At 48.7% G+C, this 27,848-nt stretch overlaps 1 protein-coding gene across 2 annotated transcripts in view; it reads right to left on the reverse strand.

The window, feature by feature from the left end:
- efcab11 (EF-hand calcium binding domain 11) overlaps positions 1-27,848 on the reverse strand; it is a 113,133-nt gene that overhangs the window by 79,248 nt on the left and 6,037 nt on the right. For both annotated transcript variants that reach the window (XM_078234466.1, XM_078234465.1), the window contains exons 2-5: positions 23,584-23,679; positions 11,239-11,287; positions 8,139-8,240; positions 7,173-7,263 (exon numbers count right to left, since the gene is read on the reverse strand). In XM_078234466.1, coding sequence (XP_078090592.1) covers positions 7,173-7,263; positions 8,139-8,240; positions 11,239-11,287; positions 23,584-23,679 — 338 coding nt within the window. The remainder of the gene's footprint in view (positions 1-7,172; positions 7,264-8,138; positions 8,241-11,238; positions 11,288-23,583; positions 23,680-27,848) is intronic.

Consider the following 27,848-nt stretch of genomic DNA (forward strand, 5'->3'; position numbering starts at 1 on the left):
GGAAACATTTCTGCATCCATCCTGCTGAATCTTTTCATCGCTTTAAATACTTTGATCAAAAGATGCCCTCAGGTGGGCAAGCTTGCCCACTTACTCCAGGTTACAATGCGAGACCAACACTCACTAGTGAAGCTCGGTGGCTGAGCTGAACACAGACAAGCTATTAAACATAAAGCAGCTTTTGTCTGTTCTCACCTGTACAAACTAGTAGCCCAGTAAAAAACCCACAGCAACATTAAGCAGAGTAAATTAACAAAGAAAATTACAGCACAGGAACAGGCCCTTTGGCCCTCCAAGCCTGCACCGACCATGCTGCCCGACTGAACTAAAACCCCCTACCCTTCCGGGGACCATATCTCTCCAAGGGCATAGATAGGGTGAACAGTTGGAAGCTTTTTCCCAGGTCAGAAATGACAAACACAAGGGGTCACAAGTTCAAGGTGAGGGGGGCAAGGTTCAATACAGATATGCGGGGGACATATTTTACACAGTGGGTGGTGGGGGCCTGGAATGCACTACCAAGCAAGGTGGTTGAGGCAGACACGCTGGGATCGTTTAAGACTTATCTAGATAGCCACATGAACAGACTGGGAATAGAGGGATACAAACGGATAGTCTAGTTAGGAACACATGATCGGTGCAGACTTGGAGGGCCGAAGGGCCTGTTCCTGTGCTGTATCGTTCTTTGCTCTTTCTTTATTCCCATCCTATTCATGTATTTGTCAAGACGCCCCTTAAAAGATTAAATTAGTCCGGCTAAACATTCATTATAAGCGGGGCGGCACGGTGGCGGAGTGGTTATCACTGCTGCCTCACAGCAAGAAGTTTAACAACACCAGGTTAAAGTCCAACAGGTTTATTTGGTAGCAAAAGCCACACAAGCTTTCGAGGCTCTTTCGAGCCTCACAGCACCAGGGATCTGGGTTCAATTCCTGGCTTCGGCCACTGTCTGTGTGGAATTTGCACGTTCTCCCCGTGTCTGCATGGGTTTCCTCCTACAGGCCAAAAGATGTGCGGGTTAGGTGGATTGGCTATGCTAAACTGCCCCTTAGTGTCAGGGGGACTAGCTTGGGTAAATGCATGGGGTTATGGGGATAGGGCCTGGGTGGGATTGTGGTCGGTGTAGACTCGATGGGCCGAATGGCCTCCTTCTCACTGTAGGATTCTATGCAGTGGAGGAGATAATGAGCAAAAGCTTCTGAAAGTTTCCTGGCTTCACTTCACATGCCTTCATTCATCGGAATATGGTTAGAAAGGATGCGATTGATAAGTCAGGCAGCTCTGAATTTAGCCGAAGCCCACAGACCATGTTTGTGTAACAATATACATCTTCAAAAAAAAAACACAGCTTCACAAACCCTTTCCCCCACTGGAAGGATGGTGGAAATTTCCTCTCTCCCAAGCTGTAGATGCTGTAGGGGTGGAGGGAGCGAGAGGTGGAGGGAGCGAGAGGGGGAGGGAGGCATAGTTGCTTAAACAGAGTCAGAGTTATAGAAGCACAAAAAGAGGCCCTTTGGCCCATCGTATCTGCACCGGCCATCAAGCACCTATCCACTCTAATCCCATTTCCCAGCACTTGGCCCATAGCCATGTGTGCTGTGGCATTTCAAGCACTCATCTAAATGCTCCTTAAATATTGTGAGGGTTCCCGCCTCCACCACCCTCTCAGGCAGAGAGTTCCAGATTCCCACCACCCTCTGGGTGAAAAGGTTTTGCCTCAAATCCCCTCTTTCCCCATATCTTAAATCAATTCCCCCCCTGGTTATTGGTTCCCTCCAACCCCCCCCCCCCGCACTCCCTCCCCCGCCACCGCACCCCCCCCACCACCGCACCCCCACCCCCCGCCACCTCACCCCCCGCCCCCAGCCTTCTCTGCTGTATCCATAGCCGTAACACTCCAGCCCCGACAAAGTCCTGGTGAACTGCCTCTGCACCCTCTCCAGTGCAATCACATCCAAGACTGAATTCAATGGACTTTTTAAAAAAAGTTCTTGTTAGAGGAATGGAGGGGATGTGGGGGGAGAGAAAAAGAGGTCCAAAATTAACAGTGTTCTCAGGGGATCGCAGGAAGTTAGTGGCATTGAATGGGACTTTTTCCAAAAGTGGTATTTGGGTGCATTCAGGATGAAACGACTTGAGCAAGACATCAGTATCACATCCCAAGACTCCTGAGCTTTTGGGATTAATTTATATTATTATGCATTGAAATTAAGTAGGGTTTGAACAACGTTAACCCCTGGGAACACAGAAGTTGTTCAGGGTGTCTATTCAGACATTCAGCCACGAGGCAAAATTTTACATAATTTATTTATTCTGATGCTACGAGGGATAATAGGTAAATTTCACTGCGAAAACCGTCCATTCATGAATTCCATGTAAAATAAGCCAGTCTGCCAACTCACAACTGGCTACACACTGCTCGAGTGATTGCCCCACCTCCTGGATGGTAGGAGAACTGCGTGTGGTGGCACTTGAGGCGATTCGAGAATGAAACATTCGCATCGTGTGGGATCTTACTGTCGTGGCTTCTGGGTCACGTCATCACTGAACTAGCTGTCGGACACTAAAGCTAAACTCCTCATGAGGAGGTCCACAGAGGGTCTGCCTAAGACAGAGTCTGGTGACACTGAAGTGCAGACACAAAATTTAACAATGGAGGGATGGGGCTGATTTGAAGCCACTCAAATTGGAGTAATTCTCCCTGTAGATTTCTGTAACTATTTTTGAGCAATGGTCAAAAACTCTGCCATCCACAATCATGGGAACACAGAGATGTGTCTGTTCCCACCAAGAGTACCTAAAGCTACAATAAAAGAATCCAGAAAATGATCTGCACAAATCTTTTCTCTTTTTTCCCTATTTAAAATTCTCTTCCTTTTTTACAAAGCCCTCCATAGCCTCTCTGTGAACTCCGACAGCCTTACAATCCTCACAGAACACAACGGCCCTCCAGTTATGACCCCTTGCCCATCCTCAACATTCTTTGCTCCACTACTGGTGGCCCTGCCTTCAGCTACTCCACATCGGTGGTGGGTAAGGTGTTAGAAGGTATTCTGATCAACAGGCATTTAGAGACGCAAGGACTGATTAGGGACAGTCAGCATGGCTTTGTGAGTGGAAAATCATGTCTCACAAATTTGATTGAGTTTTCTGAAGGGGTAACCAAGAAAGTAGATGAGGGCAGCGCAGTTGATGTTGTCTACATGGACAAGACCTTTGACAAGTTACCGCATGGTAGGTTGTTGCACAAGGTTAAATCTCATGGGGTCCAGGGTGAGGTAGCTAAATGGATACAAAATTGGCTGGATGACAGCAGTCACGGGCATTCAGCCTTGGATCTTCAGGTAAGCGTTCTCCAAGGCGGCCTTCACGACACACGAGAGCGCAGAGTTGCTGAGCAGAAACTGATAGCCAAGTTCCGTACACATGTGGACGGCCTAAACCGGGATGTTGGATTTATGTCACATTATCAGTAACCCCCACAGCTTGCCTCCTGATCTTGCAGAATCTTACTAGCTGTTCAGTCTGGAGACAATACACATCTCTTTAACCTGTGTTTAATGTTCCCTCCACCCACATTATCTGTACCTTTAAGACCTGGCTGGCTGTAGAGATTTGCGTTCTAATTAGTATTCTGCAACTTGATGTTGTGTCTCTGTGCACTGTTGGAGAACAGATTTTCACTCCATCTGACGAAGGGGCAGCGCTCCGAAAGCTTATGGTATTTGCTACCAAATAAACCTGTTGGACTTTAACCTGGTGTTGTGAGACTTCTTACTGTGGATGACAGAAGACAGAGGGTGGTTGTAGAGGGTTGTTTTTCAAACTGGAGGCCTGTGATGAGCAGTGTGCCTCAGGGATCAGTGCTGGATCCACTGTTATTTGTCATTTATATTAATGATTTGGATGAAAATATAGGAGGCATGGTTAGTAAGTTTGCAGAAGACACCAAGACTGGTGGCATAGTGGACAGTGAAGAAGGTTATCGAGGATTGCAATGGGATCTTCATTAATTGCGCCAGTGGGCTAACGAATGGCAGATGGAGTTTAATTTAGATAAATGCGAGGTGAGGCATTTTGGTAAACCGAACCAGGACACGACTTACTCAGTTAATGGTAGGGCGTTGGGGAGAGTTATAGAACAAAGAGATCTAGGGGTATAGGTTCATAGCTCCTTGGAAGTGGAGTCACAGGTGGACAGAGTGGTGAAGGAGGCATTCGGCATGCTTGGTTTCATCGGTCAGAACATTGAATACAGGAGTTGGGATGTCTTGTTGAAGTTGTACGAGACATTGGTAAGGCCACACTTGGAATACTGTGTACAGTTCTGGTCACCCTGTTACAGAAAGGATATTATTAAACTAGAAAGAGTGCAGAAAAAATTTACTAGGACGCTACCGGGACTTGATGGTTTGAGTTATAAGGAGAGGCCGGATAGACTGGGACTTTTTTCTCTGGAGTGTAGGAGGCTTGGAGTGATCTTATAAAGGTCTATAAAATAATGAGGGGTATAAATCAGCTAGATAGTCAACATCTTTTCCCAAAGGTAGGGGAGTCTAAAACTAGAGGGCATAGGTTTAAGGCGAGAGGGGAGAGAAACGAAAGGGTCCAGAGGGACAATTTTTTCCCCACAGAGGGTGGTGAATGTCTGGAACAAGCTGCCAGAGGCAGTAGTAAAGGCAGGTACAATTTTGTCTTTTAAAAAGCACTTAGACAGTTACATGGGTAAGAAGGGTAGAGGGATATGGGCCAAAAGCGGGCAATTGGGACTCCCTTAATGGTTTAAAAAAAGGGCGGCATGGACAAGTTGGGCCGAAGGGCCTGTTTCCATGCTGTAAATCTCTATGACTCTACCTGTGCCCGAACGCTTGAATTCACTCCCTAAATCTCTCTCTTGCCATTTATGAGGCTCCTCACACCCACCCTATTTGACCTTGGCTTTTGGCCACCTGTCCTAATTAGTATCCTCAAAGATGTGAGGGTTAAGTTGACTGGCCATGGTAAATTGCCCCATAGTGTCAGGGGGATTAGCAGGGTAAATACATGGGGTTAGGGGGAGAGGGCCTGGGTGGATTGCGGTCGGTGTAGACTCGATGGACTGAATGGCCTCCTTCTGCACTGTGGGGATTCTATGTTTCTATACGAGCCCAATGTTAAATTCTGTTCAATAAGGCAATGGAGAAATGCCTTGGAACTTTTTCAACTCACTGAAGTCACCGAATAGATTCAAGTAATTGTTGCCTCTGTTGAGGTCAGCTGACTTAGAACAGGTCAGAGTTCAAACATAGACACAGCTCTGGTCGACAGGGTGCGGTTCAATATTAACAATGAATGTACCAGTGAGAGCCACTTGCCGGCTCCATTCTACAGTTTACACAGCCTGGAATGTTCTACTGTCAGAGTGTGCTGGACATGCCCAGGTTCACTTTACGCAATGCTTGGCTGCACCAGACTCACTGCCCAACACAACTAGTCCATGCGCCTGTGGGTGATGGTGAGGGGCAGCCTGACACAGGTGCAGGATGGGATTATTTCAGCCTTTGAGTGGTCAACATGTTTGGCTGGTCACTCCATCCAACCCAAACAGTGTGGACCACTGCATCTGCTCAGTCCCCCAACCTCATCAGGAACAGTGGAACCAAAGGACTTGCAATAGGGTTAAATTGAAGACTAGATTCTGCAAAAGTAATATTTCAGCGAGCGAGAGGTCCATCTATGGAACAAGGCTGTGTTATGGAAGCAGTTAGTGCTGAACAATTCCAATCAAAATCAGATAGATTTCTACCAGAAAAATAACAGTATGGGATAGAACATAGAACATAGAACATAGAACATTACAGCGCAGAACAGGCCCTTCGGCCCACGATGTTGCACCGACCAGTTAAAAAAAAAACTGTGACCCTCCAACCTAAACCAATTTCTTTTCGTCCATGAACCTATCTACGGATCTCTTAAACGCCCCCAAACTAGGCGCATTTACTACTGATGCTGGCAGGGCATTCCAATCCCTCACCACCCTCTGGGTAAAGAACCTACCCCTGACATCGGTTCTATAACTACCCCCCCTCAATTTAAAGCCATGCCCCCTCGTGCTGGATTTCTCCATCAGAGGAAAAAGGCTATCACTATCCATTACACAAATCATGAGACATGTGTCAGGGTACCAGATCAGAAACCCCACAGTATGTTGTGAAGCCCAACTAGACCGCAAGACTTTTCTATTTTGGCAGCGTGAGGATAAGGTGTTTTACTCCAGGTGCGATTCTACTAACAAACTGGGAAGCTTTGATCAAAACAAACTTTGCTTAACAACACAGTTTAACTATAACAAATGAATTAGCTTAACTTTTAACAATTGAACAATACATAAAAATGACAAGATGCAATTCTTAACTGCTAACCTATCACTATAAGTTCCAATTCAAGCAATGTTTATCTTATAGATTTAAACTCCCTCTTTCAAATTAGTCAGCAAAACACAGGCAGTCTTGCTTTGACTTAGGTTAAAAGTCTTGGAGCTTTCAGTATTCACTAACACAATATCCTACTATCCTACCTTTACCACTATTCACACTCTTCAGTCCCTCATGGCATCATTAACAACCCATTTGTCTCATGTCCATGACATCTTTGACAATCTCTCCTCAACTCCGATCTATCACTGACTTTGAATTCTGCCCCACCCCTCCCTCTCCAACTAAATAATTCTTCACATTTCTGTCACTTTTCAATTCTGTAGAAGGATCATATGGACCCAAAACATTAACTGTGTTTCAATCTCCACAGGTGCTGCCAGACCTGCTGAGTTTACCCAGCATTTTCTGCTTTTATGAAGGATTAGAGAAAGATTTGCCGATGATGAGATGAAGGGGGCAGGAGAAGGCTCGAGAGCTAACATGGACTGGTTGGGCCGAATAGCCTGTTTCTGTGTTCCTTTTTTGGAGGAACAGTTCACTTTGGGCCTATGGTTCCCAAAGCTTCCCACCCGATGTTGAGGTCTGTTGTTGACCAATTGATGGAGATTGATGGCTGTGACTCATTGACATCAATATCCTATCACGTAGCTTCGCTCATCTCCAAGAGCTGGACTTTTGAGGACAACCAGACAGACGCAGGTCCATCCCAAGCTGGGAACGTGCACTATTCCATCCAGTTTAATTGCAGCAACTTACCTGAAAGTTTCGAGTACGGTTTGCTCAGGCAGGTGGGGTGCGACGTCTGCAAACCCCCTTTTAAAATCCTCCAACGTCAAAAACCCACGACCTGAGAGTGAGATTGAAAAAATAAATAAACAAACAAAGCTACATTTACGTAAAAGGTTTCAAAGCCACCGGCAGGTACAGTGAATGTGCTACCAACATTTCACAGAAGCGTTACCAGACAAACTTTAATACTGAACTGCGTAAGGAGATTTCAAAGACAACTGACTCAAGGTTTAGCCAAACACCTGGGTTATGGGGTGGGGGGGGGGGAGAAGGGTAACAAGGGGGGAGGTTCATGCAGAGCTGAGTGCTTTGGCAGGGCGGGATGGAGCATAAGCCCCAGCATGGATCTGTTGGGCCAAATGGCCTGTTGCTGTGCTGTAGTTTCTATGTATCTATATCTGCCTCCCTGTAATCACTTCCAGGTGAAGGTCATGGCTGCTCTGAAGGCGAAGGGACAGGAAATAGTCTATAGAATATTTCACTGTCATACAGAACAGAAGAACACAGCAGGAGACCACTTGGCTGTGTGGTTTTCGAAGACCAGTCCACTTAGTCCCACACACCCACTTTTTCCCTCAATTTTGTTTTTTCAATCCTTCAGATAGTTGTTTAATCCTCTGTTGAAGCTACTATGGAATCTGTATCCACCCCCACCCCGCCTCATCAGTCCCTGCGCTCCAAATTCTAATCTCTCACTGAATAAAAACGTTTCTCCTCATCTTGCCTTTAGCCTGGTGTCCAACCCGTGCCACCCTTCAGCCACCGGAAACAGTTTCTTATTTACTTTACCAAAACCTTTCATGGTTTTGAAGCGCCTCACCCCGCCAGCCCTTTTTACCCAGCCCCGGTTAAACCGTGACTGGCGAGTACGGCAAAGAGTGCTACCAATGCTTAAGACGGATTGTCGCAGTGCGACCAGTTGGTAAAACCCACAGCGTGCGTCAAATGCCGAGAAGATCTGCCTTGTCTCGTCGTAGCGGTCCTGGACTGCCAACTTCCTGCTCATGAGGTTTGTGAATTGCTCGAGGGACAGACCTGGAGGAGGGAAGAGTATGTGATAAACAAACATCCCACACGCGAGCTTATTGCTCCATCCCTCCAGAATAGAGTCATTCTCTTTCCTACCCCTACCCACCCCCACTTCAAACTATTTGCCCAAACAGTGTTGCAGTGAGTTAAACGGATCCCAAGTCAGACGTGTGAAGTACAAAACTAGATGCAAATTCTCTTTGATAGTTTCTTTATTTACAGAATGCAGCGTTGCGCATGTCTGCTGTGTACAAACCAACCCAGAGTCCCAGCAGTCTCTCTATACCTGGGCTCAAGGTACGAACATAGGAATTTGGCTCCTCGAGCCTTCTCTGTCATTCAATAAGATGATGGCTGATCTGATAGTGGCCTCAACTCCACATTCCTGTCAACCCCCAATAACTTTGATTCCCTTGTTACCTCTGCCTGAAAAATATTCACTGACCCTGCCTCCACCATTGTCTAAGGAGAGAGTTCCAAAGATTCATGACACTCAGAAAAAAATGATCCACATCTTAAACGGGACACCCTTTATTTTTTAAACTGTGTAAACCCCGAGTTCTAGTCTCTCCCACCAGGGGAAACTCATTTCAGCACCCACTGTGTCAAGTCCGCTCAGAACCTTGCATATTTCAATAAGATCACCTTGTAATCTTCAAAAATCCAACAGGTACAGGTTACCCACTTTGGTAGAAAAAACAGCAAAGCAGAGTGTTTGTTACACGGTGGGAGGTTGGGAAGTGTTGGTGTCCAAAGGGATCTGGGTGTCCTTGTTCATGGGTCACTAAAAGTTAGCATACAGGTGCAGCAAGCAATTAGGAAGGCAAAAGATATTCTAGCCGTCATCGTAAGGGGATTTGAGCCCAGGAGTAAAGATGTCATAGAATAGAATCCGACAGTACAGAAGGTGGCCATTCGGCCCATCAGGTCTGCACCGACCACAATCAGGCCCTATTCCTGTAACCCCACATATTCATCCTGCTAATCCCCCTAACACGAAGGTCAATTTAGCATGGTCAATCCACCTAACCCGCACATCTTTCGGACTGTGGGAGGAAACCGGAGCACCCGGAGGAAACCCACGCAGACACGGGGAGAACGTGCAAACTCCACACAGACAGTGACCCAAGCCGGGAATTGAACCCGTGTCCCTGGCGCTGCGAGGCAGCAGTGCTAACCCACTGTGCCACCCCGTGTCTTACTGCAATTGTACAAAGTCTTGGTGAGACCACACCTGGAGTATTGCGTGCCATTTTTGTCTCCTTACCCAAGGAAGGATGAACCTGTCAAAGAGTGAGTGCAACCAAGGTTCAGCAAGTTAATCCAGAGATGGCAGGATTGGCTTTTGAGGACACATCGAGGAAACTTGGCCTGTATTCTCCACAGTTTTGAAGAATGAGAAGTTATCTCACTGGAACTTACAAAATCCTTACAGGGTGTGACAGGGTAAATGTAGATGGGATGTTTCTTCTGACTCTTTGGCAAGTTTATCCTTCCTTGAGTAAGGAGATGAAAATGGCACACAGTACTCCAGGTGTTGTCTCGCCGAGGCTCTGTAAGGTGATCTTATTGAAATATGCAAGATTCTGAGTGGACTTGACACAGTGGGTGCTGGCAGGAGTTTCCCCTTGTGGGAGAGACTAGAACTCGGGAGTTTACACAGTTTGAAAAATAAGGGCTGTCCCATTTAAGATGTGGATAATGTTTTTCTGAGTGTCTTTGGGACTCTGTCGCCAGACCGTGGTGGAGGCAGGATCAGTGAATATTTTTCAGGCAGAGGTGACAAGGGAGTCAAAGGTTATCGAGGGTTGACAGGAATGTGGAGTTGAGGCCACCATCTTGAACCAGGGGGGGGGGAAGTGTGTGTTGAGTCTGAGCAACACAGTTGTGATACCCATTGCAGTTCAATAGGCAGCCAGCTCACTCAATCTGGGCTTGGGTCAGAAAGCAGCAATCGCTTGTGGCACTATGTCCCAGCCACAATGAGCAGCTTCAGGATACATCATCATTCTTTTATACAGCACTTGTAACAGAGTAAAGCACGCCAAGGCGCTTCCCAGGAACACCAGTTGAAATGCGACACACAAGGAGATACTGAGACAGGAAGCCAATAAAAAACCTGGTCAAAGAATAAAGGGTTGGGTTGGGGGAGCGGGGGGGAACTTTAACTTTAAGAGTGTATTCAAGAGAGAGAGAGAGAGATATTTGCATTTGTGCAGTTTTCACAATCCAAGGAGACTTCATACAACAATGAAATAGTTTTGAATCTTAGTCATTGGAGCAATGCAGGAAACATGGTGGCCAATTCGAGAAGCGCAAGTTCCAACAAAAAGAAATGTGAAATGTCCTGTTATTTTGTCTTTGAGACTCAGCTGAAGGATTGGCCTCAGCCAAGACAGAAGGGATTGAGGAATGTACGAGTTGTTTGGGTATGACAAGGTGACAAAAGAGCACATTGGTTCTGAGGGAAACATCAGCATAGCGCTAAATACTGCATGAAAACACAGATCTTCTGAGGTGATAAAGGGAAGTATATAAATGCTTATATTTAATGGCCATTGTTATCTTCAGTGGTAGCTCGTGGATTTCAACCAACACTCCAGTGTGGTGCTGAAGGAATGCTACAGTGTCGGGGAGGTGCCACCTTTCCCGAGATTGAATCGAGGCGAGGATTCATCTCCCGGTTCATGTGGATGTAAAAGCTCCCATAGAACGATTCACTCAAAGGAAGACTTGGTGAGATCTCCCTGGCGTTCTGGCCAACAGTAATGCCCCAATCACTTCATCTGGACTAACACTCCCAGTGCAGCACTGAGAGAGTGCTGCACTGCCGTCTTTCAAATAGGATGTTTAACTGCAACCCATCTGCCCTCGCAACTGGACATGAAATTCTCCAGTATTGTAACTATCAGGAAGGCTAACTAAATACATTTGTCATTTTATGCCCAATGATCCCAATGGCAGCTCCTCCCCTTTCAGCAGAATGTACCAGGAGGTACAGTACCTGGTAAATGGCTTTCCAGCACAGCAGCCATCATCATATCTGTCTCCACCTGTAACAGATGTAAAACAAAAAGCTTGGTTTTACAGATGTGGCACAGCATGTAATAATTCACAGATGACAACCACACTGGTACAGAAGACACAAGTCTTTTGAGTTGATTTATTGTCACATGTATTGGGAAACAGTGAAAAGCATTGTTTAGAACCATAGAACCATAGAAAATTACAGCTCAGAAACAGGTCTTTTGGCCCTTCTTGTCTGTGCCGAACCATTTTTTGCCTAGTCCCACTGACCTGCACTTGGACCATATCCCTCCACACCCCTCTCATCCATGAACCCGTCCAAGTTTTTCTTAAATGTTAAAAGTGACCCCGCATTTACCACTTTATCCAGTAGCTCATTCCACACTCCCACCACTCTCTGCGTGAAGAAGCCCCCCCTAATATTCCCTTTAAACTTTTCTCCTTTCACCCTTAACCCATGCCCTCTGGTTTTTTCTCCCCTAGCCTCAGCGGAAAAAGCCTGCTTGCATTCACTCTATCTATACCCATCAAAATCTTATACACCTCTATCAAATCTCCCCTCATTCTTCTACGCTCCAGGGAATAAAGTCCCAACCTATTCAATCTCTCTCTGTAACTCAGCTTCTCAAGTCCCGGCAACATCCTTGTGAACCTTCTCTGCACTCTTTCAACCTTATTTACATCCTTCCTGTAACTAGGTGACCAAAACTGTACACAATACTCCAAATCTGGCCTCACCAATGCCTTATATAACCTTACCATAACACTCCAACTTTTATACTCGATACTCCGATTTATAAAGGCCAATGTACCAAAGGCACTCTTTATGACCCTATCCGCCTGTGACGTCACTTTTAGGGAATTCTGTACCTGTATTCCCAGATCCCTCTGTTCAACTGCACTCTTCAGAGTCCTACCATTTACCCTGTACGTTCTTCTTTGGTTTGTCCTTCCAAAGTGCAATATCTCACACTTGTCTGCGTTAAATTCCATTTGCCATTTTTCAGCCCATTTTTCTAGTTGGTCCAAATCCCTTTGCAAGCTTTGAAAACCTTCCTCACTATCCACTACACCTCCAATCTTTGCATCATCAGCAAACTTGCTGATCCAATTTACCACATTATCATCCAGATCATTGATATAGATGACAAACAACAATGGACCCAACACCGATCCCTGCGGCACACCACTAGTCACAGGCCTCCACTCAGAGAAGCAATCCTCCACAACCACTCTCTGGCTTCTTCCATTGAGCCAGTGTCTAATCCAATTTATTACCTCCCCATGTATACCTAGCGACTGAACCTTCCTAACTAACCTCCCATGAGGGACCTTGTCAAAGGCCTTGCTGAAATCCAGGTAGACAACATCCACCACCTTCCCTTCATCCACTTTCCTGGTAACCTCCTTGAAAAACTCTAATAGATTGGTCAAACATGACCTACCACGCACAAAGCCATGTTGACTCTCCCTAATAAGTCCCTGTCTATCCAAATATTTGTAGATCCTATCCCTTATCACACCTTCCAATAACTTGCCCACCACCGACGTCAAATTTACTGGCCTATAATTTCCCGGATTTCTTTTGGAACCTTTTTTAAACAACGGAACAACATGAGCCACCCTCCAATCATCCGGCACCTCCCCCGTGAATACTGACATTTTAAATATGTCTGCCAGGGCCCCTGCACAGTGTACAAAGCATACCGTACAGAGAGAAGGAAAAGAGAGGGTGCTTAACATAGTGTTGCAGTTACAGATAGGGTGTAGAGAAAGGTCAGCTTAATATATGGTAGGTCCATTCAAAAGTCTGATGGCAGCAGGGAAGAAGCTGTTCTGGAGTCGGTTGGTACGTGTCTTCTGACTTTTGTATCTTTTTCCTGATGGAAGAAAGTGGAAGAGATGCGTGGGGTCCTTGATTAAGCTGGCTGATTTCCGAGGCAGTAGGAAGTGTAGACAGAGTCAATGGATGGGAGGCTGGTTTGCGTGATGGACCAGGCCTCGTTCACAATCCTTTGTAGTTTCTTGCTGTCTTGGTCAGAGCAGGAGCCATACCAAGCTGTGAGACAACCGAAAAGAATGCTTTCTGTGGTGCATCTGTAAAAGTTGGTGAGAGTCGTAGCTGACATGTCAAATTTCCTTAGCCTCTTGAGAAAGTGTTGGTGTTGAATCAACCATTATGGAATAGTTTTTGACATCTTTAATTCATTAGATTCTGAGCCACTCTGCCATTATAATGATGAAGTCATTGTAGGTTGTGTGTGTTAGAAAGTTGGTCCTCCCTAAGCCACAACATCGATAGTTTTTCAAATGCACTTTGAGAAGCTTGTCAAATTCACTGAGGTATTCAAGACAGGCTAAAAATTACCTCTTCGACGATGATTCATCATGACCTCATGAAGGAAGTCCCAAGGCAGACAGCAGTTTAACTGTGGCAGCAACGCATCGAAGCGCTTCCCTCCAGTAAGAATATTCCTTTTCAAACTGAGTGGATAATTCTTCCCGATGATCTACATCTTTGAACGAACACACATACAGCCTTAATACGAGTTTTGGAAGTTTCTCGGTCAGCAAGATTTCTTCCAGCATTTCTCCAGTTATAGTACCTGTCGATGAAATCATGTTTCCCTTTACGAGAGTCAGGGAATAATTTGCAAAGATAACAGTTGACTGCCTTCGAGGTTTCTGGAAAAAAATCAACCAATTTCTCCTTCCGTCATGCCAATTCCCTTCACCCTCAGAAAACGGGGTCACGAAGATTTCTCAGCTGCTTTCGGCCTCCAACATTTTACTCTTTTCTCAAATTTTCCATATCGCCCGTTCTCTGGTTTATTATGAAATATTCAATCATACTCAGTGGAGCAGGTTTTGGCCACAAGGTAATGTCTTCAGCACGGGCTTCTTCCCTCACTTCACTGCAGAATGAGCTTGAGCAGTGTCTTGTAGCTCCATTCCCATTTCAGAGTCCACTTCTTCTTGTTCAACTTTTTCAGACGATGTGGTATCTCCGGAAATCAGCAAGTTGATTCACTGATACTCTTGGTGGGCGAGGATGAATGTGCAGTTTGTGCACTGCTCAATACTTCAAACTTCCTGAAGTAAAATGGCAAACTCTTTTGGCCGAGCTTTCTCCTCTTGCCTCTCCTTCGGTTTTCTGTGCTTTGACTCCGGACGGACAGCGTCGCTTCATATTAACTGATCTTTCTTGATTTTAACCAATGAAGTTTCGGGAAGCGCAGGCTGTTTAGCCAATGAAGTTTTGGAACGAGCAGGCAGTTTCTGCCCCCCTCAGCCCTGGGGTCCAAGTTGCCCCTGTTCACTCGATGACCTTGCTGTCGTGCAGCTCACTGGTTGCCTGCCTGTCTGTCCAGCCTCCTCACCTCGCACTCAGTTCATTGCCCACCAGCCCCCCACAGCCCTGCTGGCCTGGGGTTGACTCACCCCGCCAGCGCCTGCTTGACCTTCAAACCTCACCTCTGCTCGAAACTGACCGCAGGGAAACGGGCACTGGCTGCCGTGCCTGCTGCCTGGCCTCCTCGGTTTGCTGCCCACCAGCCCTTTCCATCTTGCTGCCTGTCTGGCCTCTGCAGCCCTGGCGTGAGGGTGGTGGTTGGGGGGGGGGGGGGGGGGGGGCTATGGTGCTGCTGCTGGTAGTAAGGGTCACCCTGCTTCTCCCCTCGACAGCTGCCGGCCAGCGCCTGCGCTCGTTCGGCCCTCACATTCCCCATGTTAAGCCCAGGACCTCGCTGTTGGTTCAGGCTGCCTGTCTGGCCATCCGGCCTCCCCTGCTCTGCTTTAGAAACCTGGGCTGCTGCTGCTTTAAGAATATTTTTAGGGATCCTGGTTACTGCTACTCTCTCCTCCAAAAATCACCAAACTCCCACAGAGCTTGCACAATGTTGCCCACTCTCAGGGGTCTCCACCAATCAGAGCTCGATGCTGCTCTGTACTGCTTGCTGAGGCTATCAGTAAATTCAACACTCTCGGGGAGTTGACCTCTTTGCCAACCTCCCATTCCCTTCCAAGGCTAGTCCTCGAGGCCCTTCTGCCCTTCAGTGGAATCATACTGATTCTCCTCCTATCAAGCTCCAACAATAAGGATCCAGCACTGCACCCCTGAGCCTGGACCTCACGCCCTGCCCTCGTGCCCCGCCCTGGCGCCCCGCCCTGGCGCCCCGCCCCGGCACCCCGCCCCGGCGCCCCGCCCTGGCACCCCGCCCTGGCACCCCGCCTGCTGCAGCCTCCTATCATTCACTGCAATTCCAGTCTCCCGATTTTAATTGCATCACCATTGACACCTGTGCCTTCAGTTGAGTGACCAAACTGGGTGCTTACCCTAATGTCTCAGCTGACTCAGGGTCAACACCGCGCGACACAGTGGTTAGCACTGTCGCCTCACAGTGCCAGGACCTGGATTCGATTCCCGGCTTGAGACAGCATCTATGTGAAGTTTGTACGTTCTCCCCATGTCTGTGTGGGTTTCCTCCCACACTCCAAAGGTGCGCAGGTTAGGTGGATTGGCCATGCTAAATTGACCGTAGTGTCAGAGGGGATAATATGTGGGGCTATAGGGATAGGGCCTGGGTGGGATTGTGGTCGGTGCAGACTCGATGGGCCAAATGGCCTCCTCCTGCATTGTAGGGATTCTATGATTTGTCTGATAATGCTCCCATGAAGCACCTTGTTTTACGTTTATGTTTATTAATTAGTGTCACAAGTAGGCTTACATTAACAATGCAATGAAGCTACTGCGAAAACCCCCTAGTCGCCACACTCTGGTGCCTGTTCGGGTACACTGAGGGAGAATTTAGCATGGCCAATGCACCCTAACCAGCACGTCTTTCAGACTGTGGGAGGAAACTGGAGCACCCGGAGGAAACCCACGCAGACACGGGGAGAACGTACAGACTCCGCACAGACAGTGACCCAAGCCGGGAATCGAAGCCGGGTCCCTGGCGCTGTGAGGCAGCAGTGCTAACTACTGTGCCACCGTGCTGTCCTTGGGACATTTTATTAGGTTAAAGTTGCTGCATAAATGCAGGAGATTGTTTTTGGTGGTGAGGGGAGAAGGGGGGGGGGGGTTCACAGGTGAGGAACTGGGGATGGCAGAGTCTCAGCTCAATGTCCTGTGATAAATTCAAAGTGTGGCTCAGATCTTGCAACAGTGCCCAATGTCAAGTCTGATCGAAGCACAATGCTGCCATCTGCTGTTCAAAGTGGCTCATGTCCAGTCCCACTTTTGCACGGGTCTGCCACCTGGGCTCTTATCCAGCCCCGTGTAAACAGAGTCTCAGTAATCCCAAACCAACAGATCTGACTATTTCTACACACTCCTTCCCTCCATAAACCTGAGCTCAGCTGAAACTCTGTTGCTCACACAGTAGCTGGCACCGAGTCCCACTCATTCATCACCTCTGTGCCAGCTGACTTACACCGACTCGCAATCCAACAATGTCTCAATTTTAACATTCACACCCTGGATTTCAAATTCCACCGAGGAATTTCAATCTCTGTAATCATTCCAGCCCCACACCCCGAGGGGATCTCTGCCAATTCCGTTCCCTTGAGTATTCTGGATTTTAATCGTTCCACCATTGACCCCCCCCCCCCCCCCACTCCTCCTTCAAGGAGAAACTCAACATGCTTGTTCTTGTGAAGTGGGAAAAATCAGCTGTGGCTTTTCCTGACTTTCAGGAATCTGGGCATCAACACGGCTTTCACCCTTCACCCAGGACAAGTGGGTCAGCTACCTGCAGGGGAGTGAGTTGGCTGGCGGGGTTGTCCTGGGGAGTTGGATGGCGGGGTTGTCCTGGGGGGTTGGATGGCGGGGTTCATAGAAATCATAGAAACCCTACAGTGCAGAAGGAGGCCATTCGGCCCATCGAGTCTGCACCGACCACAATCCCACCCAGGCCCTACCCCCACATATTTTACCCGCTAATCCCTCTAACCTACGCATCCCAGGACACCAAGGGGCAATTTTTTAACCTGGCCAATCAACCTAACCCGCACATCTTTGGATTGTGGGAGGAAACCGGAGCACCCGGAGGAAACCCACGCAGGCACAAGGAGAATGTGCAAACTCCACACAGACAGTGACCCGAGCCGGGAATCGAACCCGGGACCCTGGAGCTGTGAAGCAGCAGTGCTAACCACTGTGCTACCGTGCCGCCCCTGGTTGTCCTGGGGAGTTGGATGGCGGGGTTGTCCTGGGGAGTTGGATGGCGGGGTTGTCCTGGGGAGGGTGGGGTTATCCTGGAGAGGGCGTTTGCCATCATCTCTATCAGCCCTTTTCAACAATCATGCCTCTTTGAGCTTCTTCCCCAAATCCGACTCAAGCACAAAAATCCAGGCTGATGCTGTCCCAGTGTAGGACTGAGGAGTGCTGCATTGTCAGAGGCACCAGCTTTCAGATGAACCTCAAACCCCAATAGTTCCCCATTGTTAAAGTCGTTGTTCATACTGCGAGGAGGAGGAAGAATCTGGAGCCAGGCCTTTTCTTAATCCAGGTTTATTCACAAATCCAGAGAGTTTGATTTGATTTATTGTCACATGTATCGGGATACAGTGAAAAGTATTGTTTCTTGTGCACTATACAGACAAAGCATACTGTTCATAGAATACATAGGGGAGAAGGAAAGGAGAGAGTGCAGTGTTACAGTCATAGCTAGGGTGTAGAGAAAGATCAACTTAATATATGGTAGGTCCATTCAAAACTAGGGAGGAAGTGATGCGCGACAATCAAGCACATGGAACAAGGCTTCGGCTATTGAAGGCTTTCATTAGCAAACAATGGAACTAACTAACACGAGTACACCAGTTCAGACTGGAGGGGTCCTGCCGGAGCAGAGGGTCTTATACCTCTCCCCCGGAGGCGGGGCCCGACCGGGATGTGCCATAATAACATTTACCACAGGTAAACACCCTAACCCAACAACATTATACAACCCCCACAGTGGCAACACCCTAACCCAACAGTAACATAAGAACAACCCCCAGTGGTAACCAACGATGGTTCACCACATTCACCCCTCCTTTAAAAACAAAGGCCGGTGGGGTGCAAAAAACAGGTCATATATGTACAAAATTCACAAGTCCAGACGGTCTGGAGGACTGCACCGTCGCTGTGATCTCCTCAACACCGGTTGCGACACCGGAGCAGGTGCTTGCGGTGGCGTTCTCTCCAAAACAGCGTCCGGCTGTCCCCTCGAGGACTCCCGGGCCGGTTGACCCTGGTGAGGCGATGGTGCAGGGGATCCTGGAACCTTCTATGGTGGCGCCGATCTCCGAGTCTCAGGCAAGCTGTACATGGGAGTATAACTGTTATGCACTGGTCCCGGTGCTGACCGCGCCACGTCTGGGGAAGAAATAAGTAATAGGGGATTCGTGACAGGGGGTATGGGAGCGACAGGAGTTGCTACGTCCCCTGCGGGCGCCAGGTCTCGAATGGAGACTGTGTCCTCTCGCCCGTCAGGATATGCCACATAGGCATACTGAGGGTTGGCGTGGAGGAGTTGGACCGGTTCGACCAAGGGGTCGGACCTGCGGGCCCTCACATGTCGCCGCAGAAGGACGGGTCCTGGGTACGTCAACCAGGCTGGTAATGAGATCCCCGAGGACGACTTCCGAGGGAATGAGAACATCCTCTCGTGGGGAGTAGCATTGGTTGCCGTACACAGGAGGGAGCGGATAGAATGGAGCGCATTTGGAAGGACCTCCTGCCAACGGGAGACTGGAAGGCCCCTGGATTTCAGCGCCAGTAGGACAGCCTTCCAGACTGTAGCATTCTCCCTTTCCACCTGTCCGTTACCCCTAGGGTTGTAGCTCGTGGTTCTACTAGAGGCAATCCTGTATGAGAGCAGGAATTGCCTCAAGTCGTTGCTCATGAACGACGAGCCCCTGTCGCTATGTATGTAGCAGGGGTACCCGAACAGGGTAAAAAGCTCACTGAATGCCTTAATCACGGTGGCAGTCGACGTGTCCGCACAGGGGACAACAAACGGGAACCGGGAGTACTCATCTTTTATATTGAGGAAATAGACGTTCCGGTCCGTTGAGGGAAGGGGGCCCTTAAAATCCACACTCAGCCTCTCGAAAGGGCGAGTGGCCTTGACCAATTGTGCCCGGTCCAGTCGATAAAAGTGTGGTTTGCATTCCGCGCAAATCCGACAGCTTCTCGTCACTGACCTGACATCCTCCACCGAGTAGGGCAGGTTGCGGGCTTTTACGAAGTGGTAGAGTCGGGTGACTCCAGGATGACACAGGTCATTGTGGAGGGCCTTCAAGCGGTCCTCCTACATGATGGCGCATGTTCCGCGCGAGAGGGCATCCGAGGGCTCATCGAGCTTCCCTGGACGATACATAATATCGTAATTATAGGTGGAGAGCTCAATTCTCCACCGCAAGATCTTATCGTTCTTGATCTTGCCCCTCTGCGTGTTACTGAACATAAACGCCACGGATCGTTGATCCGTGATCAGAGTGAACCGCTTCCCCACCAGGTAATGGCGCCAGTGTCTGACTGCCTCCACAATGGCCTGAGCCTCCTTCTCCACCGCTGAGTGCCGAATTTCGGGGCCTTGAAGGGTGCGGGAAAAGAACGCGACGGGCCTGCCTGCCTGGTTTAGTGTGGCGGCTAGGGCGAAATCAGATGCATCACTCTCCACCTGGAAAGGGATGGATTCATCCACCGCGTGCATCGTGGCTTTCGCAATGTCGCTTTTCAAAGCCTTGAAGGCCAATTGGGCCTCCGGCGTGAGTGGGAAGGTCGTGGACTTGATGAGCGGACGAGCTTTGTCCGCGTAGTTGGGGACCCACTGCGCATAATACGAAAAGAACCCGAGGCATCTCTTCAGTGCTTTCGTGCTAGCGGGCAAGGGAAGTTCAGTAAGGGGGCGCATACGGTCTGGATCAGGGCCGATGACCCCGTTTTCCACCACGTATCCAAGGATAGCTAACCTGCACGTACGGAATACGCACTTCTCCCTGTTATAGGTCAGATTCAGGCGAGATGCAGTGCGCAGAAAGTGTTGGAGATTCGTGTCATGGTCCTGCTGGTCATGGCCGCAGATGGTGACGTTATCCAGGTACGGGAAGGTAGCCCGCAACCCGTTCTGGTCCACCATTCGGTCCATAGCACGCTGGAAGACCGAGACCCCATTGGTGACACCAAATGGAACCCTGAGAAAATGGTATAGACGACCATCCGCCTCAAAAGCCGTGTATTGCCGGTCCTCTGGGCGGATGGGGAGTTGATGGTAGGCGGACTTAAGGTCTATGGTAGAGAACACTCGGTACTGCGCAATCTGATTGACCATATCAGAAATGCGCGGGAGAGGATACGCATCCAGCTGCGTATAACGGTTAATGGTCTGACTGTAGTCAATGACCATCCGAGGTTTGTTCCCGCTTTTGACTACCACGACCTGCGCTCTCCACGGACTAGCACTGGCCTGTATGATCCCTTCCTTGAGGAGCCGCTGAACCTCAGATCTAATAAAGATCCGGTCTTCAGCGCTGTAACGCCTACTCTTAGTAGCGATGGGCTTGCAGCCTGGTACCAGATTCTTAAATAAAGAAGGTGTGGTGATTTTTAGAGTGGAAAGATTGCATGCGGGGCGCTTTGGGCAATTTGGAGGCTGCGGCTGATTCCCTACTGCCAGTGAAGGGAGTGGCCCACCGTACTGTAGGATCACACTCTTCATGTGGACCATAAAATTTAGTCCGAGGAGAATTGGCGCACAAAGGTGAGGTAACACAAGGAGCCTGTGTTGCTCGTAAATTGTGCCCTGTACCTCTAGGGTTACCATACACCGTCCTTGGATTGGTACAGACCGGGACCGTGATGCCATGGAAATTGTCTGCTTGGCAGGTAGAACCCGGAGTCCACACCTTTTTGCAGTGTCAGGGTGTATGAAACTCTCGGTGCTCCCACTGTCAAACAGACAATACACAGTACGACCATTTACCTTGATGTTCATCATGGAATTATCAAGCCTGTAGTGCTTTGTCTGGTCCAGGGAGATCGACGCCACCGTTGGCCCCTGGGCGTCACTGCATGCAGCCGATGTTAATGCTGAGGACCCCTGCTGGTCGCTCCTAGTCGTCGTTGACCATGATGGCCGCCCCCATGAATCGCACGTGGGTGAGGGCGCCAAACGTAGCGACTCCTGGTGGTCTTCCTCCTCCTCCGTCAGCCACGATGGCGCCATCCTGGATTCGCACGTGGTCGGACCTCGTGGGTACTGCGACGCCGAAGGAGATTGTCTCCGCTCTGGGAGGGTTACAAGCTGCACTGCCGTTTTTTTTGCTTCGACCTGCAAACTTTAGCATAGTGCCCCTTTTTACCACACTGGCTGCAGATTGCCGTTTTTGCAGGACACTGTTGCCGTGGATGCTTGCCCCACCGCAAAAATAGCATCGCTGGCCACCTGGAGCTGCCGCCGTCGTCGGATCGATATGGGAGCGCGAGCCCGCGGGGCGAGGAGGGATTTGAGCTTGCTCTTGCCACGTTGTCTCCACGTGGTCCTCGGGGTACAGAGCCAAGCTTTTCGACGCTGCTTCCAGCATCTCAGCCATCTCCATCGCTTGGGTCAAGTTGAGGTTCCCTTTCTCCAGTAACTTAAGCCGGATGTACGAGGACCCTACCCCTGCTACGAACGCGTCTCGGGCGAGGTCGTACATATATTGTTCGGCTGATACGTCTTTACAATCGCAACCCCTGGCAAGCTGCAAGAGCTCATTGGCGTAGTCCTCCATGGTTTCGCCCGACTGCCGACGTCGTGTAGCGAGAAGGTAACGAGCATGTATCTCGTTGGGTGGTCTCGTGTATCGTTTCTTCAAGAGCTCGATGGCCCTCGGGTAAGTGGTGGCCGCACAAATCGCAAGATAAATCGTGTCGCTTACCCTTGCGTGGAGGACCTGGAGTTTGTCGCTGTCTGTAGTAACAGCTACAGAGGCTGCCAGGTAGTCTTCGAAACACTTCCACCAGTGGTCGAAGGTGTTAGCGGCACCGACCGCACGTGGGTCCAGCGCCAGACGTTCTGGTTTTAATATTTGTTCCATACTCCCTTTTTACTGTTGAGAGTTTTATGTTTGCTAATAAAATTGATGCGCGACAATCAAGCACGTGGAACAAGGCTTCGGCTATTGAAGGCTTTCATTAGCAAACAATGGAACTAACTAACACGAGTACACCAGTTCAGACTGGAGGGGTCCTGCCGGAGCAGAGGGTCTTATACCTCTCCCCCGGAGGCGGGGCCCGACCGGGATGTGCCATAATAACATTTACCACAGGTAAACACCCTAACCCAACAACATTATACAACCCCCACAGTGGCAACACCCTAACCCAACAGTAACATAAGAACAACCCCCAGTGGTAACCAACGATGGTTCACCACAGGAAGCTGTACTTGAGATGATTGGTACGTGACCTCAGACTTTGTATCGTTTTCCTGGTGGAAGAGAGAATGTCTGGGGTGCGTGGGGGTCCTTAATTACACTGGCTGCTTTGCCGAGGCAGCAGGAAGTGTAGACAGAGTCAATGGATGAGAGGCTGGTTTGTGTGATGGATTGGGCTACATTCACAACCCTTGTAGTTTCTTGCCATCCTGGGCAGAGCAGGAGCCATACCAAGCTGTGATACATCCGGAAAGAATACCTTCTATGGTGCAGGGACAGACTCTCTTGGTTCCTCCCCAACGCCCAGTGTAAACTGTTTTTTTAATAGTAATTTACTCCATTCTTAAAGTTACAAAGCCAGTGCGTATAGTGGACTGGGCAAATCCTCAATCCATCTCCAAAACCCAATTCAAATTGAATCCAATTCATGGTCAAGAGAGCGCAGTAAGAAGTCTCACCTGATGAAGGAGCAGTGCTCCGAAAGCTCGTGATTCCAAATAAATCTGTTGGACTTTAACCTGGTGTTGTGAGACTTCTTACTGTGTCCCACCCCAGTCCAACACCGGCATCTCCACCTCATGTCAAGAGAGACATACAAAATCCAAGCTGACTGGAAAATGCATTATGCCTGATCTCGGGCTTGATCTGACACTTAGCCAAAGGCGGAGTTTTTATACACTTGGAATAATTCTCTAATCTTTCCCCAATTGGTGGTATCTGCTCTGAATTAGAAACAAGACCCGGCACTCCCAGTGTAGCAGGATTAGAACATGAACACCGATCACTTTGCAATTGCTTCCTCTTTTTAAATACATGTCCAACATTCCTGTTTGAAAGTTAAGTGAATCAGTCTCTTGCTGCATTTCCAAGGCCATGCTTCAATGAGCTTAACTATGAATCTCTAAAATTCAGCCATTACCTTTGATGGTTTATATCCAAAAATGGCTACCACCGCAACCTTGAGATCTTCTCTGCTCAGAAAGCCTTTCTGACCCAAATCACATTCCTGAAAAACCTGGTGAAGGAACAACAAGGACATGTTCAAGTCAAAGAAGAAGAATCATAGAATCTACAGTGCAGGAGACCATTCGGCCCATCGAGCCTGCACTAACAATCCCACCCAGGCACTATCCCCGTAACCCCCAGTATTTACCCTACTAATCCCCCTGACACTAAGGGTCAATTTAGCATGGTGAAACCACCTAACCCGCACATCTTCGGAATGTGGGAGAAAGCAGAGTGCCCGGAGGAAACCCACGCAGACACGGGGAGAATGTGCAAACTCCACACAGTCAGTCACCCAAGCCGGGAATCGAACCCGGGTCCCTGGCGTTATGAGGCAGCAGTGCTAACCCACTGTGCCACCGTGCCACCTTCAGTGGAGAAGAAATTAACCGCATGACATCCAACACCCTCCCACCCCACCCAATATAAAAAGGCTGCTTCATGTTTCAGGTGTCTGGTGAAGGTCCATTCTGATCAACATCCCAAACTGTAGGAATCACATAACAGAGGAGGAGGCCATTCAGCCCAATGTGCCTGTACTAGCACTTTGTAAGATCTATCCAACGAGTCCCATTCCCTCCAAACTTTCTCCATTGCCCTGCAATCCTTTTCCCTTCGAAATGCAAATCCAATTCGCTTTTCGAAACATTGGCCCTTTTTTCTTATTGCCAGAGATCGAGGGTGCAGTCAATGTCCCCGAGCCCAGGGCCAGGCGAGAGCTTACAGTTTACAAACTTCCGCTAATCGCCCATCGTTGTGTCAAGAGAAAGCCCATGAATTTCGCAGCACCCTTCGAGAGAGATTTCAATGATTTACTGGACAGCGAACGGTTGCAGCGAGATGCTTGGGGAGGCAGCAAGAACACAGCTGGGGAGGGGGTAAGTGGGAGAGAGAGTGAGGGGGCAGGGGGGGCTGAGGAAAGCTCCATTGATGCAAAATAGAAGGGAATGAACTGAACAACATTGCCAAAGGAATAACAAATGGAACATACTGGAAACAGCCGAGAACATGCATGGCAGATATCACATTGCTTCCAAAAGTTAACCTATTTTTTGTTCCATTTTTGATCGACCAATAAAAGGATTGACCAATTGTCACAAAAGGAAAGGGGAGCTGTACAGGCATCCCTTCAGAGGACCCACCATCCAAGACTAAAAATATCGACAGACTTACATTAATACCCCAAGTCTCCGCCTCAAGGGCAGAGGCGTTTCTCCCCAGTGCCCTGGGACAAATAGCTATCCTTCAGCCAATGCGAGTTTAAAAAATATCATCTGCTCCTCATCACATTGCTGATTGGTGGGATCTTGCTGTGCACACACTGGCTGCTGCATTTCCTACTTTACACCGGTGACTACACATTGAAAGTACCTCAGTGCGCTCTGGGACAGCCCAAGCTGATGTAAGGAGCTGCAGAGAAGGCCATTTTCTTTCTGTCTGTCTTTTACTCTGTCCAGCTCTGGCCGCTGACATTTGGGGAGTGGAGGCAATGCAGGAGGAGCCACGGAGGGGGGAGGCCCAGAACGTGAGCTTTACAGAAGGATAGGAGAATTAGTGATTGGATTAGGTCACAGAAAGGTCATGTTGGACGAGCGGGACTAGGTGAGAGAGATACAAACTAGAACTGCTTTAAGAATAGGTCAGATATTAATTGTCATTGAGTAAGGCAGAGGGTGAGGGAGGCACGAAAACAGGGATTCATCGAAAAATACTGGCCGAGGTTGTGATGGGAAACTTTTAATGACTTTCTGACCGAAGGGAGGCTGAATGGGAGAGAGATGACTTGCATGAATTAAATGGTCACAGCAAGAAGTCTCACAACACCAGGTTAAAGTCCAACAGGTTTATTTGGAATCACGAGCTTTCGGAGCGCTGCTCCATCAGGTGAGTGTTCCATCCCAGGCAGCATCCTGGTGAATCTGCTCTGCACCCTTTCCAGTGCGATCACATCCTTCCTATAACGTGACGACTAGAACGGCACACAGTACTCCAGCCGTGGACTCACCAAAGCTCTGTACAACTCCATCATGACCTCTCTGTTTTGTAATCTACACCCCGATTGATAAATGCGAGTGTGCCATATGCCTTTTTCACCACTCACCCGATAAAGGAGCAGCGCTCCGAAAGCTCGTGATTCCAAATAAACCTGTTGGACTTTAACCTGGTGTTGTGAGACTTCTTACTGTGCCCCACCCCAGTCCAACACCTGCATCTGCACACCATGAATTAAATGGATCAAATGGCCTCCTTGTGTACTTGCTCCCAGCACCTCTCACCCCCCCCCTCAGGACATCAGAACACTTTGAAGCTAATGAAGTTACAAAGCGAATTCACTTTCATAAAGGAGGAAACGGGACAGCCAATGTATGCACAGCAAGATCCCATAAACAGCAATGTGATCATCTGGTTTAATGATGTTAATTAAGGGATAAATATCAGTCAGTACACTGAGAATCTCTGAAATAGGGCCAGGGAATTGTTTACATCCACACGAGGGGCAGACCGGGATTTGGTTTAACATCTCATCTGAAATACGGGTGCCTCTGACAGTGAAGTACTCCCTCAGTACTGCACTGCGAGTGTCAGGACAGATTCCATACTCAAATCGCTGGAGTGGAACTTCAACCCACAACCTTTGGGCTCAGATGGGACAGGGTTTCCTTATCGGCACTGATTCAGTACAGTTACTGATCCAGGCTATACTGCACTCCACAGAGAGGGGCGGGGGTAAGCACTGGGGCAGCTGATGAACGAGAATGAAAAATCTACTCCCCCCGCCCCCCCGAGCATGAAGCTCACATTCACAGCTTATCACTGGTTCAGCATTAGATTGTTCGCCTGTTTTTAGTTCCTTTTCCGAGGAGTCTTCGGGCCCTATTTGAATGCAGTTTTGTGATATTACTCAGGCCAGGACACTGCTTACTATCCACACAGCCAGTGACAAAACCATTGGAAACCCACTCAGACACGGGGAGAATGTGCAAACTCCACACACACTGACCTGAGGCCGGAATTGAACCCGAGTCCCTGGCGTTGTGAGGCAGCAGTGCTAACCCCTGCGCCACTGTACCAGAGTTGAGATCGCGGAGGGTTTTCTCCCACAGTCCAAAGATGTGTAGGTCAGTTAGATTGGCCTTGCTCCCCTCGGTGTCCAAAGATGTGGATTAGCCATGGCAAATGCACAGGATTGTGGGGATAAGGGGGCCTGGTGGGATGCTCGTTCGGAGATTTGGTGCAGACTCGGTGGGTTGGGTGGCCTCTTTCTGCACTGCAGGGATTCTGTGGTTGCAGTGCTGGAGAAGATTACAGAGCTATGGAGAGGCCGGGCCAGGACTTGGACACGAGGAGAAGAATTCTAAAATCTTCAAAATATTTAAAAAGCACAATCTTCATTTGTCCCCAAATTTCTCCTTCTTTGGCGATCACTCTTTAACGAGTGTGATTATCCACCTAATAAACTCCATGTTATTGATCACTGATTCTGTGAGTCCTTGCACGGCTGGGAGCCCAATCCTAGAGTCTCAATCACACACGTGGAAGGTGTTTCCGAGAGGTGGGTCTGGTCCTTGGATTCCAGATCATGGATATTCCTTTCCCGGAATCCTTTTCCAGACTTCCTCTTGCCATCGGGTGTCATTGAAGAATTGTGCCCCTCCAATCAGGAAGTGCTTCCAAGTAGGTCTCTTCTGAGTGAAGGTCTCCCGGGCGTTGATGTCTATGTTACATTTCTTGAGGTAAGTCTTCAAGGAGTCTTTGAAGGTCTTCCTTTGTCCTCCTCTTGTTCAGGAGCCTTCCCCAAGCTGAGCAAAGAAGATTTGCTTTGGCAGTCGGGACTCTGCCATCCTGAGCACATGGCCGGCCCAATGGAGTTGGTTTCGGATGATCATGGGTTCGATGCTGGTGCTGTCTCCTTTAAAGATGCTGATGTAAGTACGCCTGTCCCCAAATATAATGATGTGTAGAAGCTCACCTGATGAAGCAGCAGTCCGCTGAAAGTTCATGATACCAAATAAACCAGTTGGACTTTAACCTGGTGTTGTGAGACTTCTTACTGTCCCCAAACATAATGATGTGGAGATGCCGGGTAGACACAGTAAGAAGTCTCACAACACCAGGTTAAAGTCCAACAGGTTCATTTGGTAGCAAAAGCCACTAGCTTTCAGAGCGCTGCTCCTTTAT

Source organism: Mustelus asterias, chromosome 18, assembly GCF_964213995.1.
Source record: "Mustelus asterias chromosome 18, sMusAst1.hap1.1, whole genome shotgun sequence".
NCBI classification, from domain to species: Eukaryota; Metazoa; Chordata; class Chondrichthyes; order Carcharhiniformes; family Triakidae; genus Mustelus; species Mustelus asterias.